At 33.6% G+C, this 20,814-nt stretch overlaps 1 protein-coding gene across 8 annotated transcripts in view; it reads right to left on the bottom strand.

Annotated features, from left to right (window-relative positions):
• Kcnt2 (potassium sodium-activated channel subfamily T member 2) overlaps window positions 1-20,814 on the bottom strand; it is a 361,454-nt gene that overhangs the window by 165,186 nt on the left and 175,454 nt on the right. For all 8 annotated transcript variants that reach the window (XM_048809800.1, XM_048809801.1, XM_048809804.1 and 5 more), the window contains 2 exons: window positions 19,543-19,679; window positions 16,811-16,874 (listed from right to left, as the gene is read on the bottom strand). In XM_048809800.1, the coding sequence (XP_048665757.1) occupies window positions 16,811-16,874; window positions 19,543-19,679 (201 nt within the window). The remainder of the gene's footprint in view (window positions 1-16,810; window positions 16,875-19,542; window positions 19,680-20,814) is intronic.

The raw sequence follows: 20,814 nt of genomic DNA, 5'->3' as shown, positions 1-20,814 counted from the left end.
TACATGGATGCATGAACTAGATGAACTACTCATCAATGGAAAGAACATAAGCTATTATATCAGGGAATGATATGCAGGAGCTCAAATGCCTACTACTAAAAGGAAAAAAGAGTTGATCTGAAAAGGCTACATACTGCATGATTCCAACAATATGATATTCAGGAAAATGCAAAATTAGGGAGACAGTCATAAGGATCCATGATTACCAGCCACTCGGGAAGAGGAGGAGGGTAGAGAGATGTAAAGGTGGGGCATATTTTCGACTATGAAACTATTCTATATTACACTGTCATGGTGAATACGTACCATCACATACTTGTGAAAACTCATAGAATATACAAAAAAAAGAGAATATCCTAATGTAAATTATGGACGTAAGTAATGAACAAATATTGGTTCTTCAATTTTAAAAAATATATCACCCTCTTGAAAGATGTTTAAAATGAGGTATGTTGGGGTGCCATGGGTAAATATTTAATGTTTTTGTTCAATTTTTCTATAAACCTAAAACTGTTAAAATATGAAACATTAAGTCTAGTTATCTCTCTGAAATAAGAGAAAGTGGAAAAAGTATGTGCTTTTTAGAGTCACAAACTGGGCTCTAATTTTCATTCTAGAGGTTACAAAATACATGAATAAAGTGACTACAGACCAGATTCTTAGGACAGGTTTGGTTGTCAGAAAATGAGTTTGTCTCCTTTCTTAACTGCCCCCACTACCACCCACCCACTGAATTCTTGGCAGTATTTGACCTGTAGACTAATGGCTTCCTGAGTATTCTTTGGCTTCTCTGACCCCATGCCTTTGGTTGTGTTTTGACATTCTTTTCTCAAACTGAACTTATCTTCCTGATAATAATCTTTCCTTCTCCCCAAGAGCATACTAGGTGATGCCAAACTTCTTAACAAGGTTTACGACACCCTTTATTAAACCATACCCTCGCTTGTTTTCCTGTATTTACTGAGTTCTGAAGTCTTGTTGATTATGTCTTCTAAATTTTGCTCTGATATGTTCAATTTTTTTCCAGCCCAAGTCCCACTACCAAGTCCACACAATTGCTACCTCTGGCTTGGAACAAGGCCCATAGCCTCACAATCAGTATCTCTATCAAATTTACGTTTCTTGATTAATTCTGTATTCTTGTCAGAAACCATACCCCTTCAAGCTAAAACCTCATTGTTACATAGCACAGCATAAAGTCTTAACGTAGTTTCATTACTTTTAGCATCAAGTGCAAACTTCTTTACAACACCCTTTATTAAAATATAACCAAAACTACCCCCTTAGACTCTGTGATCTTTATTCCAGTGATAATAATTTCTCCACTCTTAAGCATTTCTGATATGGAACCATCTATCCATAACATTCTTTCCTGGGAGAACCCTATTTGTGAGTTTCATTCAAAAAAGCCACTTGTCAGACAAGCCGTTTCAACTAGGATTGAAGTCCATATTATGTGGTCCCATTATATTCTGATTTAACCTTTCAAACCATTAAACTAACCGAATTTTTAATGTTTGTTCTTAAGTTAGTCCCCACTAAACTTCAAGTTCCATGAAAGCAAGGGCCAGCCTACATTTTGCTCACCCTAGCACCGAGCATTCATTTGTACTTCACAGATGGATAAGAAGAACAGTATTTATTTCTTGGTGATAGCATGAATAATATGAATGAAAATATAAAGAGTATGAGGTACATAGAAAGCATTTGAAGTATATTTCCATCCAATGGAGGAATAAATGAGATGAAGTCTTTATCCTAAAGACCCTTGTTGCAGGGCCTGACCTTGGACCCTCATGAAGGATTACTTATCTTGATCATTGTGCATCAGGGAAGTCCTAACAGAGAACACTATGCTTGGGGACAGATTGCTGTCAGAACACTGGCAAGCACAATTTCCTTGCTCTTTTGACAAGGAGTTATTCCCCTGTTGGTGCAAGGTCAGCCCGCATGGCAGTTTCTGAACTCTTGGTATCTGGACGTCCCTAAGATGATATGTTGTGTATCACCTCTGGCCTATCATGGCTGTTGTATGTAAATTGGCTAATACCCAGTATAAAAGCTATTTTTGCCATGCGATTAAACAGACCCTGTTCTTGAAGCTGTTCTCTAAAGCCATCTCTGGAGGGGTTTCTCTGCATCCCTAAGCTCCCCACAGTCCATGCTGGAAGGATAGGCCCCTCAGCAGACCCAAGTTTTTCTTTTTGATTATATGCCCTCCCAAGAAAAAGAAAAAAACCATAATAATCCTGTGAGGAGAGAATTAAGTGATGAAAAGTAAAGAGCAATATTCTGTAGCATAATGTCACATGAAAAATAGAAAATAAATATTTTCCAAATATATACAAAAAAAGCATAAAAATAAGATTTTTAAATTTATTCTTCTAAAAGCCGAGAATGAGATGAATGAGTTTTAAGGTTCCCTATTGATAATTCACCTTTTTTCTAACCAATAATTGAAGCTACTGATTGTGAGAACTTGTACCTTAGGGTACTATTGGGTCAACAGGGTATCTATAGTTCCTTGAAAGGTGAACATTTCCCCTGAAGTCAGTTTTACTAAAAATCAAATCAGTAAAGAACTTCTCCCTAATATTCAACTTTTATAATTTGAATTGTCTAAAAAAATTTTTGTTTGTGTTCTAAGGCAAATCACTTTAACAATGGCAGGATTGTTTTTGCTGGAATCCTAATGACCCATGAAAAATTTTAGACATGTTAGATGAAATTTTATACATGAATTATTTACAACCCCATCTATGACAATTGTAATTAGATTTTCAAATGGAGTTCATGACCCAGAAAATGAGAAGATACTGCTCTTATCAAAGGTCACATTCAACCCAATTTTCAATTTATGAAATATATCTGTAGCACTTAGCAAAAGACATAATGATATATTTTGACTGTATTTCAGTACCTTATCTATTGGACTCCTTTTTTAAATTCATTCATTTATAAAGTAAAGCTGAATTACAAAATTTAAGTTAATAAACATAATAAGTCATTATCAAATACACAGGCAATCAGAAAAAGTACTCACAAACATGTTTTTAAAAAGAGGATTAAGAAGTCATATGAAATTGAACAAATCTCTATGAAAAAAAATGTCTACTCAAAACTTTTGCCTGTTTTTTACCAGATAACATATTTCTTTTTTTGCTATTAAGTTATGAGTTTCTTACATAGTTTTGAACATTCTTTTCTCCCATTCTGCAGGCTACGTTTTCCACCTGTTGAGTTTTTCTTTTTTTCTTTTTTTCTTCTCTTTATAAAGATGAGCATATATGCATAAATTCATTTCTAAATTCTCTAATCTGTTCCAATAGTATGTATGTCAGTATACATTTATGCTGGTCCCAGACATTTTTAATCACTGTAGCTCTAAAATATGTATTTAAATCAGAAAGTATGATACCTCTAGTTTTCCTTCTCTCCTTATGATCACTTTGGTGATGCTGGATGTTTTGTACTTCTATATGTATTTTATACTTGCTTTTGTTACTTTCTTAAAAAATATTTTTCTCTTCAATGTGCTCATGTTTGCATTCACATTCTGTGAATACATGTGCAAATTTATTTTAAAAGACTTGCTTTTTCATCATCTCTAATTGGTATGCCTTTTCATATGGATTAATTCTTCTTCCAGTTTACAAAATATATTTTCTGCTTCTTTGCCTATCTAGTAATTCTTTAAGATGCTAACCATTTTCAACATTAGATTGTTGAGTCTCCAAATTTTTATCATCCTTTAATGATTGTTGAGTTTAATTTTGGCACTAATTTGTGTGTGTGTGTGTTGTTGTTGTTGTTTTTGTTTGTTTGTTTTTGGTAACAGGAATTAAACCCAGGGGCACTTAACCTCTAAGCTACCCCTCCAGCTCTTTTCTATTTTTTTTTTTTTGAGTCAGGTTCTCCATAAGTTATTGAGGTTGGCTTTAAACTTGCAATCCTCCTGCCCCATCTTCCCAAGCCACTGAAATTATAGGCATGCACCATCACACCCTGCTTGGTAGTTACTTGTAAACAAGCTTTTCCTAAAAACAAGCCTTATTTTTAAGCTCTGTTGAGCTATTTTTAAAGTATTATTATTCTAAAATGGTTTGCATGCACACTTAAAATGAACTGGCCTTTCTGGGGTATCTCATGACTATCTAGGCCTGCAAGGAGATCTCTCCACTTTTGGATTAGACATCCATTTTTCCTAAAGCACACAAGGTTTATTTCTTATTCTGCATCTTCCTGCTTTTTTATTTTCCTAATTATTATTCCTTGCCTAACCTCAAGTACTCTCATCCTGAATATGTGTGTGGTGTTATTCAGACAAGTTTCCAAGGGTCCCCTATGCAGAATATTGAAGCTTTTCATGCACAGTTTCCCTCCTCTTGGTCCTCAGCTCCAGGCATTCCAGCCTTTTCACAATCTCCTCCCCTCCAATTCACTTCTCTGTCTCTCATCTCAGAGAAACTGCAATGAACCACTTGCTTATCTTTTTCTGCACCAGAATCTTATAAATGCCTCCAGGTACAAGGTGGGGTTTGTTTTGGGGATGATCTCACTGTTTTCCTTACCCTCATAGATCACAGTCTCATATTGCCTGTTGTTCAGTCTGAAAATAATTGTTTTACATATTTTGTCCAGAATTCTAAGCATTAGAGTGGGAGAGCTATTCCAAAACTCACTGCTCCCAGATGGCTGGAGGCAGCACAGTTTCCTATTTATTGGAAGTATGTTTCAGGCTTTAATAACCCAATATTTCACCAAAAATCTGCTGTTATATGAATACCAATGACATCTAGCTTCCCAAATCTGGTGATCAACATTCAGTAAAAAGCTTCTGAAATATTCCTTCTTTCTTAAACACATCTTGCACTCAGTTTGTACAGACCCACTCTCTGTTGAATCTGTTCCGTAATTGTTTTTCTTTAAAACCTGGATTCTCATCCTCTAAACATTGCACCACACCTGGGTTTAGTCCAAAGACTCCTCTTCACTAACTACATGCAAATCCTTATGTGACTTACTCCATCTAGTCCTGTATCTTTAAAGTACATTTCTATATTTATAATTCCCAGAAATACAATTTCAAAATCAGAAACTCAAATACATATATCCAAATACCTGCTTAATATTTGTAGCTAGGTATCCCACAGGTATTTCAAACATCATATGCTGAACACATTATTTCTTTCTCAAAATTTGCTTCTCCCTAAACATTTGAATGTCAGTAAGCATGGATGTATTATTTAAATTTCACATAACAGTTCTTATTTTTGCCTTTTCTATTTTAAAACTTACATCCAAGATAATAACAAATTACATCAGCTTTACTTTCGAAATATATCCTACAATTATCTTTCATCATCTTAACTACTACACATTAAACTAAGCCATTATTTTCCCTCACCTAAATTATTCTTCTTCAGCTTCTCTGACTGGTCATTCTTCTTTATTTTTCTTTCTTATATCTCCTAATACACTTAGTCTACTTTCCGTAATGCCTCCAAAGTGATCTTTTAAAATGTAGGACAGATCACAGATCACGTTACATCCAACCATTATACTCAAAATCTTCTTCCATGTATCTTTGTCCTCTTGCATTTTACTAAAAATAGCAAGAAGAAACCAGATTGTGCCTTCAACACTTTCCTTAGAAATCTCTTCAGTTCAATTTCCAGGTTTATCACTCTCAACTTCTATTTCCATCCAATAGAACACAATTTAGCCAAGTCTTCTCCACCATAGAACAATGATCAACTTTCCCCACTTTCAAATAACAAGTTCCTCAATCGAATCTCAGACTTCATCAGAAGCATCTTTTACATTCATATTTCTACCAAGATTCTCTTTCTGACAATATATGTGCTTGCTCTAAGACAACCAATAAAGAGAATCTTGGTTTCAACTGTAATATTTCTCTTTTCTTTATAGAGCACTCACCAAATTTTCAATAACATAAGCATTACTATCAACATTGTTTCAAGGTAATCTAAACTTTTTTTCATTCAACATAAAACTCATCCTCTACCAATTAGCCAATTGTAAAACCACTTCCATATTTTTAGATATTTTTCACACAGCAGTATATACCCTGATTCTAGTACTAAAATGTGTCCTGATTTGCTATGGCTACTATAATAAAGTATCACACATGAGAAGAATTAAATAATGGAAATTTATCATCTGGTCATTGTGAAGACTAGAAGGCTGAAATCATGATGTTAGTGGAGTTGGATCCCTCTGAGGACTGTTCCATTCCCTCCTCCTTAGCTTGAAGATGCTCCTCTTCATGTTCCCATGGCATTCTCTTGGGATTTGTCTTCAAATTTACCTCCTTACAAAGACAACATTCATATGGGATTGAGATCTAACATAACAGCCCAATGTGATCTTGTCTCTATAAACACCCTATCAAATAAATTCATATTCTGAGTTATCAGGAAAAAGACTTCAACATATGGGCTTGAGAGGCAAAGGACACTATTCAACCTCATCAGAATTAAACTCTAGGCATTGGTCATATTGTTCAGGTATAGCAACTCAAGTGAAAAGTCTCCCCAGGAAAGTACCCTGGATATGATTAATATTTAAAATATATTGAAAAAGGAAGAGATTTTTTAAAGGAAGTGAAATGAAATGGCCTAAGAGTTAAAAATGAATTCTACAAAGAATAAATGGACCAAAGCACATGAGGAAGGGAATATCATGAAGGATAAAAAAAGAAATAAAAAAAAGACTTGATAACTCAACAATATGGAGCAAATAAGAAGGTAATAAAAAATGACCACTAAAAAAATGATCTCCACTAGGTTACATTTGATGCAGGTGCCTAAGGAGTTCATAGGTTGGAATGGTGTGTGCTACTTTTTTCAAGAAGATAGGCATAAAGGGAAGAAAGAATAGGTAGTACCTCCAGGAAAAAAAGGGAACTGAAGTAATAGGTACAATAATTATACTCCAGTGGGACGGGTACACAATGTTTGATGAGTCCTTTATCTTAATAATTAATGAGATTCATGATTGTTTTAAGCTAATGTTTCAAATAGTTTAATTAATAATTCAATGTAAAATATCTGCCTTTCCCAACACTTTCTAACTCGTCCCCAGTTCTCTAAAACTTATCATTATGTAATAGTCTATATACTTATTTAATTCAGATTTTGGTTCTCACTTCTACAAATAGACAAATTCCATGAAAACAGTAAACTTTACTGTCAAGTTCAGAACTGTATATTCAGCTGGTATGTTAGTATTTGGGCCATAGAATACTCAATCAATATTTTTTGAAGAAATGATGGGATGAATATTTTAAAATGGGGAAAGTGTTGTATTGGGGTACTATTTTTTCCTGTTTAAAAGATTATGATTGAGTAATCTTTTAACATACCACATGCAACATGCAACAAATTATGTCAACTCACCTCATGAAAATTTGAAGCTGAATCACTAAGGCATGTAAACATTATGTGACAGTGTAAACAATAAATGAAGGCATGACAGAGATGTGTCAAATAGCAGATCTATAACTAGTTACCCATCCACCCCTAAACTGTAATGAAAGGTAACAGACACATGCAATGTACACCTGATATTGAAAATTAAAAAGGATGGTGAAGGAACAGAAGAAAGGAGGACTGAAAAGCAACCTCATGTATGTAGTCACACAGCTCTAAATATTTGTTGGTTTCAACATTTAGAATCAATTAATAGATAATATGGGAAAAATAATTTATCCACTTTTTTCAACATTCTAAATGTTGAAATATAATTTATTCTAAATGTTGAAGAATAATTTATCCACTTTTTTCAACATTCTAAAAATTAACCATTTGTTGGTTTCAACATTTAGAATTATCAATAGATAATATAGGAAGAATAATTTATCCACTTTTTCCATTTAAAGAAAAAATTTAAATGGTATCTAAAAATGTCAAAATGTATGTAAAAAAGACCAAAATTGGGAAATAGAACACTGGCAGTGAAAATTGAAGGAAAGAAGTGGGAAACAAATGCCATTTTTCTTATAAGACAGACGTACAAATGTATTATTAATAATTTAGGGGAAACAAAGTCAACATATTCTTTTAAGGGATAGACTGGGGATAAGAAGGAGTAGAACAAAAGCAGATGCCTAGAATCCTAACTATAAGTTATTCTGATTATAATTTCTAAACAGTGGCATGACATTTATTTGCAAATGTAAGTAGAATGCCATTTGAACAGGAAGCTCTTATCTCTATGGGGAGTAATTTATTGTAAAGTAAGGGGTTTTGGAGCTGGACTGAACTGGGCAGAATCCAGTTTTTGCCTCTCTGGGGAATCTAATTAACACCTCTGAGCTTTAGTTCTCTCATCTATGAAACAATTGTATGAAATGTCTTAATGGGCACAAAATGCCTGACCATATGAAAGCTACCCAATAAATGTCAAACCTGTTTCATTCCTTTTTCCATTTTTTATTAAATAGACTTGAAAATTTGTTCTAAATTATGCATACTAATGGTAAGAATGTTGACTAAAACTCCAACCCTATAAAAGCATGTAAGATTTGTAGAAAAATAGTATTAAGTTTCAAATATTTAAGTGTTATGTGAAGGAGATGTATACATTTTCTTTAAAAAGTATATATCATGTACTTCATTGTTTTAATAACATTAATCCAGAATAATCAGAAATCATTTTGACATGAGTGAAACTATACTCAATGAGGTTTTTTTTTTTTTAATAATTTTGGTCATTCAATATAAAGAGAAAAAAATGACTAAGGTAGTTGCTCTGGAACTCCCAAATTCCCGATTACCTACTGATTTTCCTATGAACAATGCAAAAATTTTATATAGACATAGTTTTCTCATGAAATGTAGTCCATTCCAAAGGCCAGTCCTTTGTAATCCCCATTAATTTTCATTTAGTTGTTATTCAGAACTCCCCCTTCCTCAAATCAGGAAAATGTGCACAATCAATTCTACAGTTCCAACGAGTGCTCTTCCTGGTTAAACCATTTTATTAAAGTAACAAAGGAATTCAGTCATTTAATTTTTCACACTAAGAAATAACAACAGAAAGTGTCCTTTTCCAAAATAATATACCATTGACATATTTAAAATGTCATACTATGCCAAAGAGAATAATATTAAAAAATCAGAATGATTTATAACCACATTTAGGAAAAGTCCTTTACAATTTTACCTAATATTAAGCCAGGTGTGGTGGCACATGACTGTAATCCCAGCGAATTAGGAGGCTGAGGGGGAAGGATTGCCAAATTCCAGGTCAGCCCAGCAATTTTTGGAGACCCTAAGCATCAGTGAGACCCTGTCTCAAAATAAAAATACTAATAACAATAGAAAGGTCTTGAGATGTGGCTGAGTGGTCAAATACCCCAGGTTCAATACCCAGACCAAAATAATAATAATAATAAATCCTAATATCAAAAATTGAACTATACAGATTTTCAAAATGCATTTTCTTGCATATTACAGATTATACTAATTCACACACTGGAAGCGTGTGAAAATTATGGTGACACTGATTTGATCACAGTAAAAGTAAAAAGTTCATTTCCTAAATTAAAAATATAAGATTTACTGCATATGAAATGACTAAGTTGTAACAAGACTGGATAGTCACAAAGGACAAAATTTTTTCATCTACTTTTTTCCCAAACAGAATAATTTAAATAATAAGAAAAGAAAAATATTTTGTACTAAGCCCTTGGAAAAAACAAACAAACAAACAAAAAAACTGTTCTAGATATTTTCTAAACTGCGGAAAAGATGTGTTTGTTTATTTTTGAGGAGTCAAAAAGTAGTGATTCTACTGCTCCTGAATAGATTTAAGCCAAATGCTGGAGAAGGAGGAAGAGGGTTGTGAATTTTGGAGTTGTTTAACCAACCTCAATGTAGGAAAAATGTAGTATTGCTTACATCAGCAATTAGTCAACTCTTTCCTAAGAAATAAAATGTAACATTTTCATTACCAAGCAATATGGTGTTCTCTACGTTAACATTGTTTGCTATTTAACATAATGCATAATTTGCCTAGATTTTATTATTTCTATGTAAGTCAAATATTTTGGATTCCTGTGCCCACCACCTACATGTAAAAATGATTTTAAAAAGAGATGACTAAAGCCAATTGTTGCATACAGATGTGAGAAATCTAGGAAGAGTCAGTCATCCTTTTTATAACAAGTCCCTGAAAATTTGTCTTTCAAAGGGCAGAAGACACTTCCTTGAAATCCTTAAACCAAGTGTAAAACATCTGAGAGACTCTCCAGTTGGCCAAAGAGATTAAGATGTAGATTCAGAGCCTCATGTGGATATGATTCTTCCTTATCTTACTATCAAAACTTAAAACTCAATTCATTTCTAGGACCTAGTGATACTCTCTTCATAGACCTTATTCAAGATGCCCCAGCAGTGACATTAACTTCTCTGTTGGATTTCTAAGAATTGAGTTGCTCTCCCAAAATCTACTAACCCCTGGCTATTTTGCTGAACCTTCCACAGCTATATCACACTACCACTTTCACTGAACTGTTGTTAGAAACTACCAAGCTGTTGAATTATACCTGTTTTCTTAGATTTCCCTTGGTATGTCTTGTATCTTCTCCTAAATCACATGTGTGAATAAGACAGCATAATTTCATCAGGTTTGGGGATGAAAATGGAATTTTAAAATATATAAGTATATAAAATATATATAATTCAATTGCAAATATGCCCATTCTTTTATTGTCCTCCAAAGGGTTACATAAAGTTGACACGTAGAGGAACCTATTTGCTTCCTCATAAAAAGTCTCATTTTTTACCATAGTGATGTTTTTCCTAGATAAAATTATATTCCAAATTCTACATAATTAAAACTATTATGAAAATTGTGTATACATAGGGCAAAAAGGCAAATTTACTAATTTAAAAAAATACAATAGCAAATCCCTCTTGCTGTCATATCACAAGAATATGCCATATTTCCACTCCACAGAGGTAGTCACTTTAAATCCCTAATTCTAATTATTCTCTTATTGCCTCCATATCTAAATATGACTCTTACTATTTCATGATTTTTTTCAATTGTAAATATCTACTTGCTTTGAGTCAGAGAAGAACATATTTTCTTGTACCCACCCTCACCCCATCCTCAATCATAATTTCCGACCTCCTTTGAATGGAGTTCAAAAATAATTCTGATAAGATCAATACTCAGCATTCCATTATATGATTGTTATTTATAATAAAGCATAGCGGGCACTATTTTTTTCCAAATATTGAGTTATTAGTCTTTCTCTAGATGCAATTCTCTACTTTGGCATTTCTTTAATTCTCTAATTATTCATTATAGTTGTAAATATGGATCAGCCTCTTCAGGCTGTCATAACAAAATACCACAGGCAGAATGGCTTATACAACAAAAATTAATTTTTTCACAGTTTTCCAGCTTGAAGTCCAAGAGCAAGGTAATGGCAAGGCAGGGCAGGTTTCCTCTGAGGCCTCTGGCCTTGGCTTACAGATCCCTGCCTCCTTACTGCTTCTTCATAGGCCTGCACACCAGTGTCTCTCTGTGTATCCATATTTCCTTTTGCTATAAGGATATAACTCACTGGATTAGGACCAGTCCTACTGGCCTCATTTTAACTTCATTACATATTTAAAAGTCCTGTATCCAAATACAGTCCAATCCTGAAGTTCTTAAAGTTAGGGCTTCAACATGTAAATTTTAAGGGGGCAAAATTCATTGAGAAACATTTGGCCAGAAATGGAAATCTCTTCTCAACATAGGCAACTACACCAGGTAACACGAATTTCATGGGTTTTTTTATTAATTAAAAAAATAACAGTGTAATGCATTACAATTCTTATTACACATATGTACCACAATTTTTCATATCTCTGTTTGCATATAAAGTATTTTGAAACCCAATTCGTGTCTTCATACATGTACTTTGGATAATGATGTCTATCACATTTCACCATCCTTGCTAATTCCCTGCCCCCTCCCTTTCCCTCCCACCACTCTTTCCTATATAGAATTCATCTATTCCTCCCATGCTCCCCCTCTCCACCATATCGAAGTTTCTGGGATACTAAGAAAGCAATACTAAGAGGAAAATTTATTGCATGGAGTTCATTCCTTAAAAAAAGAAAAAGTCAACAAATAAAGGACCTCACACTACATCTCAAAGCCCTAGAAAAAGAAGAACAAATCAGCAGCAAAAGCAGTAGACGGCAAGAAATAATTAAAATAGAGCTGAAATCAATGAAATCGGAACAAAAGAAACAAATGAGGGCTGGGGATGTGGCTCAAGCGGTAGTGCGCTCGCCTGGCATGCATGCGGCCCAGGTTCGATCCTCAGCACCACAAACAAAGAAACAAATGAAAAAAATGGCAAAACAAAAAGTTGGTTTTTTGAAAAAAATAAATAAAAATCGACAGACCCTTAGCTACACTAACAAAGAGAAGGAGAGAAAAAACTCTAATTACCAGCACATGTGATAAAAAAGGTAATATCACAACAGATACTACAGAAATACAGAGGATAATTAGAAATTATTTTGAAGTCTTATACTCCAATAAAATAGAAGACACTGAAGCCATCGACAAATTTCTTAAGTCATACAAACGATTTGCCCAGATTGAATCAGGAAGATATACTCAATTTAAACAGACCAATATCAAGTGATGAAATAGAAGATGCCATCAGAATCCTACCCACCAAGAAAAGCCCAGGTCCAGATGGCTACCCAGTCTAGTTCCACAAGACCTTTAAAGAAGAACTAATACCAGTACTCTTCAATTTATTTCAGGAAATAGAAAAAGAGGCAGCACTTCCAAACTCATTCTATGAGGCCAATATCACCCTGATCCCCAAACCAGGCAAAGATACATCAAAGAAAGAAAACCTCAGACCAACATCTCTAATGAACATAGATGCAAAAATTCTCAATAAAATTCTGCAAATCGAATACAAAAACATATAAAAAAGATTGTGCACCAAGTGGGATTCATCCCAGGGATGCAAGGTTGGTTCAACATAAGGAAATCAATAAATGTAATTCATCATATAAATAGACTTAAAGATAAGAATCATATGATCATCTCAATAGATGCAGAAAAAGCATTTGACAAAATACTGCACCCCTTTATGTTCAAAACACTGGAAAAACTAGGGATAACAGGAACATGTCTCAACATCGTAAAGGCTATCTACGAATTTCATGTTTTTCTCAGAGGAATTCCTCCATTCTCTATTGTGGTCAGGGCCTGCTGCTCAGTTTGCTGGTTTACAATCTTGTGTCAACACACCCATAGAAATTTCTACTCTCCTTCCTCTGGGGGCTAACCTGAGTCATCTTCTTCCTTGCTCACATCTTGATTTTAGTAAAAAAAAAAAAAAAAAAAAAAAATTTTGTAGCAAATTCCCATGAGTCGTACATCTCCTGTAATCTTTAATATTTACAATACCTTTCTTTCAAACGTTTTACTTGACTAAAATTTTGCCAAGATATGGAATACTAAGTTGAAAATTATTTTTCTTCTGAATATTGACAGCATTTTCCTTTTGCCTCCTGGCTTCTAGTATTACCATCAAGAAGTCTGAAGACACACATATTCTCCATCCTGAACTTTAAATGTTTTTTTTCTTTTTTTCTTATTATCTGTGCTCTCATTTTAGTTCTACCTTTAATGGTCTTTCTCTTATCTCATTCTCTCTAATCCACTTAGGTTTTTCCTATTAATTGTCCTATAACAAGTGGACTTTTTGAATTTGACAATTTGATTTTGGAGAATTTGATTGGATTATATTTTCGATAATGTTGTTCACTATTATTTCTAGGTTCCCTTTCTTTAACTCTGACTATGTATATATTGTTTTTTCTGCTTAATCTTCTAATTTTCTCACATTTTGACCCTTTTTTCTGTTATTAAGTATTATTATTCATTTTACTATTTTGCAATCTTCCAAGGCCCTGAGGTTTAACTTCTAGGCCTTTTATTGAATTTTGTATTTGTTACTCTATATTAGGCTGGCTCCCCAAATGTTTCTTTCTTTTGTTTTGACTAGTTTTGGTTTACAGCATATACTATTCTTGTTTTATGTATGTACCAGATTCTTATATTACTATGAAGATATGTATTATGTGACATCTTCCAAATATATATTTTAAAACTGATATCTTTGCCCAGAATTATTTGGTGCTGTTCACACTTCCTCTGATTTCTCTTTACTGCAAGCTTTTTGTTTGTTTATTCATTTATTTATTCTTTCTTTTTCTAGTTAGGAATTCTCTCAAGTGTCTGGTAATTCCTATTGTCTGAATGTATGTGGGAAAGAAGCTCTAGAAAGCTGCTCAAACTCAAGTGAATGCAGGGGTATTTTCATGAGGGTTTTACTCTAAGGTGATCATCTGTGATTCTACTCTGCAGAACTCTAGACATTATTTATGTTTTATATGTATACACAGAATTTTCACTGGACCATGTCCTCAGATAAACCTGTCACTGTTGTTCATGGAGATAGGAACCTGGCTGCAAGGATTCTGTAAGACATGGAAGGAGGAAGAAGCATGTGATATTCAGTAAGGCAACTGGCTCCTAACTTCCCTAATTTTAGCACATGCTGAGTATCTCTGAAAGGAGAGTATCCTTAGAGCAAATTCTCTAAACAGTAAACTTCTTTTCCCAGGGCTAAGAAAGTAAACAGCAATAGATATATGGAAAAATTAAGGGAATCTGCTTTTCTCAGAGACTTTTAATTGTTATTGGTACATTTAGTCCTACTTATAACCTTACTTTCAGAGGCATCTGGTGCCTCTATCTCCTGAGACTTGAGGTTCCGTTGCAGAACGCAGCCTGCTTCTGATTTGTTTCCTCTTTCAACCTAAATTTCAACTTCCTTCTGGCTCAGCCAGTTGCCATTCTTCCACCTGCTTGCTAGTTTCCAAAAATTCTCGTGGGTTCTCTAACAGAGAACCAAACCGTCTGTTCTTATGGGTATCAATCATTTTATTCACTCCCTATCAACTTAGTAGAGTGTCAGGAGGAAATAGAATGCAATTGTTTAACTGAAAGCTCCCAAATCCACATTGTAAAGGGTACTCTAGAAGATATCATGTATTTATTTCCTAATGCTTAGACCTCCCTTGTGACCCAAAGGCATTAAAGATACTGAAAGACTGAATGTATTGTATACCTAAGTTACACCCGAAGGGAAAAAAAATTACATAAGTCAAATAATTATAGAAACGCAAGATTATGTTCAGTTCAAACTCATTTTTTTCAGTGTATATGTTTGGAGTACCTACTATGCCAAACCAATTAAGAAACTACTGAAGTATTGCTTGAGTAAATTGAAGAGGATCTGGTCTGAATATCCTAGTAAATGAGGAAAAGGAGGAGAGTAATGATTTTTTTAAATACATATTTTAAATAAACTATTTTGCAAGTTTTCCAATTATTTGTTTGGTCTCTGCCCAACTACTAGTTTTCTGGGGCTGCTATAACAAAGCATCAAAAACTGGATGGCTTAAACAACAAAAATTTAGAAGTCTGAAATCAAGGCATTGGCAGAGTTGGTTTCTTCTGAAAGCTGTCAGGGAACGATCTGTTCCAGGCCTCTCTCTTAAGCTCATAGCTTGCTGCTTTCATGTCAGTTTGGAACTGTTGTATATACATGTCTGTCTCAATTTTTTTTTTCTATTTTGATATGACATCAGTCTTTGCAGATTAAGGCTTGCCCTAATGGCTTCATTAAAACTGGATTGCCTCTGAACATATTTAGTACCAACGTTCACATCTGAGGTACTAAGAGTTAGGACTTCAACATAAGAGATTTGTGGGAAAACCATTCAAATCACAGCAGCTGTCTTCAAATGAAGGTTGAGAAAATTGGTTAGGAATTATAAGAATGAGTAAGAACTTTAGGAAAATTAAAGGAAGGCCACCTTAGAGCCTGTCACATTCACGATTTAGAGTCCTAAATTAGTGCAACAGAGTATGCCTAATCGATGCTCCAGAAATCGTCAAAATATGTGCTTGAAGACCTCAGCTTATTTTGCCTTTCTCCCAGTCACTCCAGAGGTAATTCAGCACTCTCATTTGTCCATGAACCACAAATACAGCTAGAGATGGGATTATTGGTTTAAAAAATATAATTGGTACCAGTACTCAGTCAACATGAATAGTGCACTTTTAAAAAATAATAAAATTATAACACTTTTTTAAAATAATAGAAGTAAAACTTTAATACCTTATTGTATTTCGTTATAAGTTTATAGAACTTTGACCTAAAAAATACACCACAGAGACCCTATAAATCAAATATTACCAAACCGAATTTTATCAAACTCACCTGGGGGTCTTTTAAAAATATAGAGATTTCTGATTCCCACCAGTGATACTCTGAATAAAATTTTCATGAATGTATATTTTTTAGAAACCCTACAACTGATTCTAATGCAGACTGCCTGATCCATCTGCTTTGTTTTAGTATTGAGGAAATTGAGGCCACTTTAACAAAATTACATATTGTAGGATATATTTAACAACAACAAAAAAAAGGTCTAGTTCTGTTTTTATTTCCATCAACAGAAAACTCAGAGGATTAGTATGAACTACTTGATTATAACTTTTTATTGATACAACAATGCAACTTTTCTTATATTAAGGCAAAGATAGCTAAGCAATCATTGCTTCTCTTTAGTAAAATTTAAGGTCAATATTTATTATTGGAAGATTTATAAAAATCAAACAAAAATCTAATATGAAAAGCACAACTTACGAAAGTAGAAAGTAGATATTAGAAACTTACAGATGATGTCCTATCTACTTCACAACGGCTGCTCAGAATAAAACAGGCCTCGGCATCATCCATCCTAAATACAGACAAAAAAGCAAAATAATTACACACTGAAATATTACTTGGAGAATAGAATTTCAACGCTTGGTCCATATAGTACATGTAGACTATGTGCATCCTTAAGCTTAAGCAAAAGTTGAATTTCTAGCAAATCATGACTATATTTGGCTGAATAAAAAAAAAATTGTTGGATTATCTATATAACTCAGTAGTTTATGACACAAGTACAGATATTCAAACTTTATTTTCTTTTATGATTATATATTTTTATAAAGATTTTGCATAAATTAAGGGATGGTATTGAACCTTATTTCATGACCAATTATATTTCAACTGCAATGTCAGTTAAACTAAGAGGGTGGGAACAGAGCTCATCTGCATTTATAAATCAAACTCCAGTGTTTATTTCTATTTCCCTGAGATAATGCATTGTTGTGTTCCAAACCTCTTCCCCTCATGCTAGGGCTTTATATTTCTTAAATTTAGTGATGCAGCAATATGCTCGAGTGCTTGATACATAATGTTTTAAAGCATAAGATGTATATTTTCAAAATTAGGGATGATTTATCTTTCTGGTACACTATGATAAAATAAACCTTTTCCCCCCAAAAAAAAAATTTTTTTTCGATGGACAGCAAAGATAAAAAAGTTCATGAAATTAATTCAAACCAAACAGTTCTGAATAAATGTTGAGCCATGATTACTAAGGTAACATTTTCTAAACATCATTTTCAACAAAGCAATTCAAAACTCATGCAACTGACCTTTGAAACTTGTTTGGAGAATCCTATTCCTTGCTCCTTGCAGGGGGAATTGTGTTGAAGAACGTGTTAGTTAACATTACATCCCACATCTTTTATATGAAATTAGGAATAGAAATGAACACAAAAATGGAAACTGTCACCCTATGTCTTTGTCAACCCATCCTTTTTTGAGTATTATCAGCTGGCTCCCTCTCATCCCTTCATCCCCCTTCTTTTGGGGGGATTCCAGTGAAGGACTGTTTCCTGTAAGTGTGATTGCTTTTTCTGAGAAACCATTTTCAAATTTTTAATCAGACATTGATTATGTTAATCCTAAACAGTATCTTGCTTAGATCTAAACAGTTCAGATTACTTTCTGAGACCAAAAAAAAAAAAATCTTTCATTTATCACAAAAATTAATAACGAACATTCTACAGACATTATGTATGCTTATTGGGTGCAGAACTTAAATCATACAATAAATTAAGCATTCTGTTTATCTACACAAATGAATATGAACATACAGATTATATTACTGTCTAAGCAACAATTCCTCTAGAGCACCCAAATAATGATGAACAGAACCCATGACAAACACCTAAATTCAGGGATTGCTTGATGTGCTTGGAACATCTATGATTCAAAAAACGCTCTTACATAAAACAACACATTTCATCCACCATAGTACTAATAAACTCTCAGAAACACTTATTTACCAGTTTTACTTTTCATTATATCCTGGTAGTTTCTAGTGTGACCTCACGCTTTAGAAAGTGAGTCATTAAAACAAACCTCAGTTTAACTTTGCCATTTATGAATCAAAAGTAATGTCAGAGTACTTAATTGCTAGGTATGTAGTCACCACTTGAATGATTAAGCAACAAAAAAGAGCTTTTGACTTTTCCTCTATTCTTTTTATTATCAGACCATGCGCTTGCTCATGCTCTCTCTTTCTTTCTCTACACACACACACACACACACACACACACACACGCCTTTCAGAGGGCAAAAAAAAAGCTTATGCTCTAATATTCATGAGACTTTTAAATCTTAAGTAGCACATAGGTCAACTCAGGATGAACATGAAGACATGTTTAAAACATTTCAAGCATCAGGAAACATCTAGCAAAACTAAGGCTTTCTTTTCACTTCTGAAACTAAGGACCTAGTATTGATGAAGCCCTAATTTCCAGAGGCCCATGGTCTGCCCACTCCTGCTTCACTCTGCTCATGTGGCAGAACCTCCAGGCCCTAGATTATATCACCTAAAGCTAAATTGGCTGGGACATGTACAACAGGAAGAGGACAGTTCAGAAAGACCTCTAACCCTCTAGATTCCTTCAGCCTCCAGGGATTCTTCTGTCCCTGATCCCAGAAAACACAAGTGCTTTCTGCCTAATATATTTTTGTAAACTTTTTAAAATTTAAAACTTGACTCATTACTTTTTTGTTTGTTTTGTTTTGGTGCTAGGGATTGAACCCAGGGCCTTCTGCATGCAAGGCAAGAACTCTTCCAACTGAGCTATATCCCTAGCCCTTGACTCATTACTTTGATATCTCAAATAATGCTTAGTCCAAGATTTCTATTTTCAGAATCAAAACAATATACAGGGACTCTGAGACTACTGTAACAGTGAGTCAGGATACATTCGCCCACCTCTGACAGCTTGGAGAATTATACATTGCAACTTGTGGACACAGTCTGCTGAACATCTTTCCCTAAGGTAAGGCTGGGAAAGAGGAGCAAATAAACCAATTTTATATTTTTAACATTTTAATTGGACTCAATAGAAATTAGCAGAACTAAGGCTAATTTCTATTTTCAAACATCCTTAACACATTTTGTAACATTGAAAATTGCTGAGATTTGGAAGATAAAAAGGATATTAAAGCACTCAAAACCACAAGCTGCAAGATGGAAAACAGATAAGGATACCTACTTTGCTCTCAGCAGATCCTGATCTTTAAGAGCGGAACCCTGAAGGTAGATAACTCTTTGAGACCACATTGGAATCTGTAATACCCTTCGAACTTGCACATCCATTTCAGTAGGACACAAAATCACCACATAATAATCCTATTCAAAACAAATTGGGAAATGGGGAAAAAAACAAGAATGCTTTATGTTGTCTTACTTAGGTAATTAAAATATTTGAATATTTTGAAATACAATAAAATTGAAATGATCTCCTGCTTATAGAGGTTTATATATAAACTTTAGCATAAATTAAATAAATTATGTTTAATAACATTATACTATAATAAACACAACTGAGACAAACAGAATTTCATAAATCATTCCTCTTTACCTATTACAATCATATTAGTACCACAAATGGAAGTGATTATACACCATATACTCCAAACCCTCTTTTAGCCTATGAAGTATTAGTTGTAACTATAGAATGATTCCAACATACATACTTTGAATGGCACATAGAAGTGTTTAAGAACCAATTTCTCCTTCAAGTTATTACTTTTTAAAACAAAAATGTGATAATTATTATCATTTGGTAATATTTTTATGGACAATAATTTACAATAATTTTTGATGAATGAGTAATTCATAAAAACATTGAAAATACTGACAAAGTAAGTGAAAGAACTTGGGTTAAAAAAAATTTCAAAATATATGGTCCCTTGGAGAAAATACTAAATTATTCAAAGAGATAGTATGGTTTAAAACAAAAGGATCTGTATGACTTAAAATTCTTTGGTGAACATTCACTATTTTATTGCTCTAAAATATGCCTGGTGGAAGTTTTGGAGTTTTAAGAATTCTCTATATTGATACAAGATAAAACTCATGATTATAGGATCAAAATTTTCCACAAAAGAGATTTTCCTTATTAGTTATAATAGCAAACTAGATATTATAATAAGAAAAATTTTAAATCCAAAATATGAATGAAAATTTCTCTAAACCACCATTTAATTGATGAAAACAGAAGATTTGTATATGATATAGTTATCAGTTTTAAAGTAAGTTTTTTTTTTGTTTTTTTTTTTTTAATTTTTTATTGTTGGTTGTTCAAAACATTACAAATTTCTTGACATATCATATTCCACAATTTGATTCAAGTGGGTTATGAACTCCCACCTTCACCCCATACACAGATTGCAGAATCACATCAGTTACACATCCATTGATTTACATATTGCCATACTAGTGTCTGTTGTGCTCCGCTGCCTTTCCCATCCTCCACCCTCCC

The sequence above is a fragment of the Marmota marmota genome, unplaced genomic scaffold, assembly GCF_001458135.2.
Source record: "Marmota marmota marmota unplaced genomic scaffold, marMar, whole genome shotgun sequence".
NCBI classification, from domain to species: Eukaryota; Metazoa; Chordata; class Mammalia; order Rodentia; family Sciuridae; genus Marmota; species Marmota marmota.
This window is presented reverse-complemented; position numbering and strand designations above follow the sequence as displayed.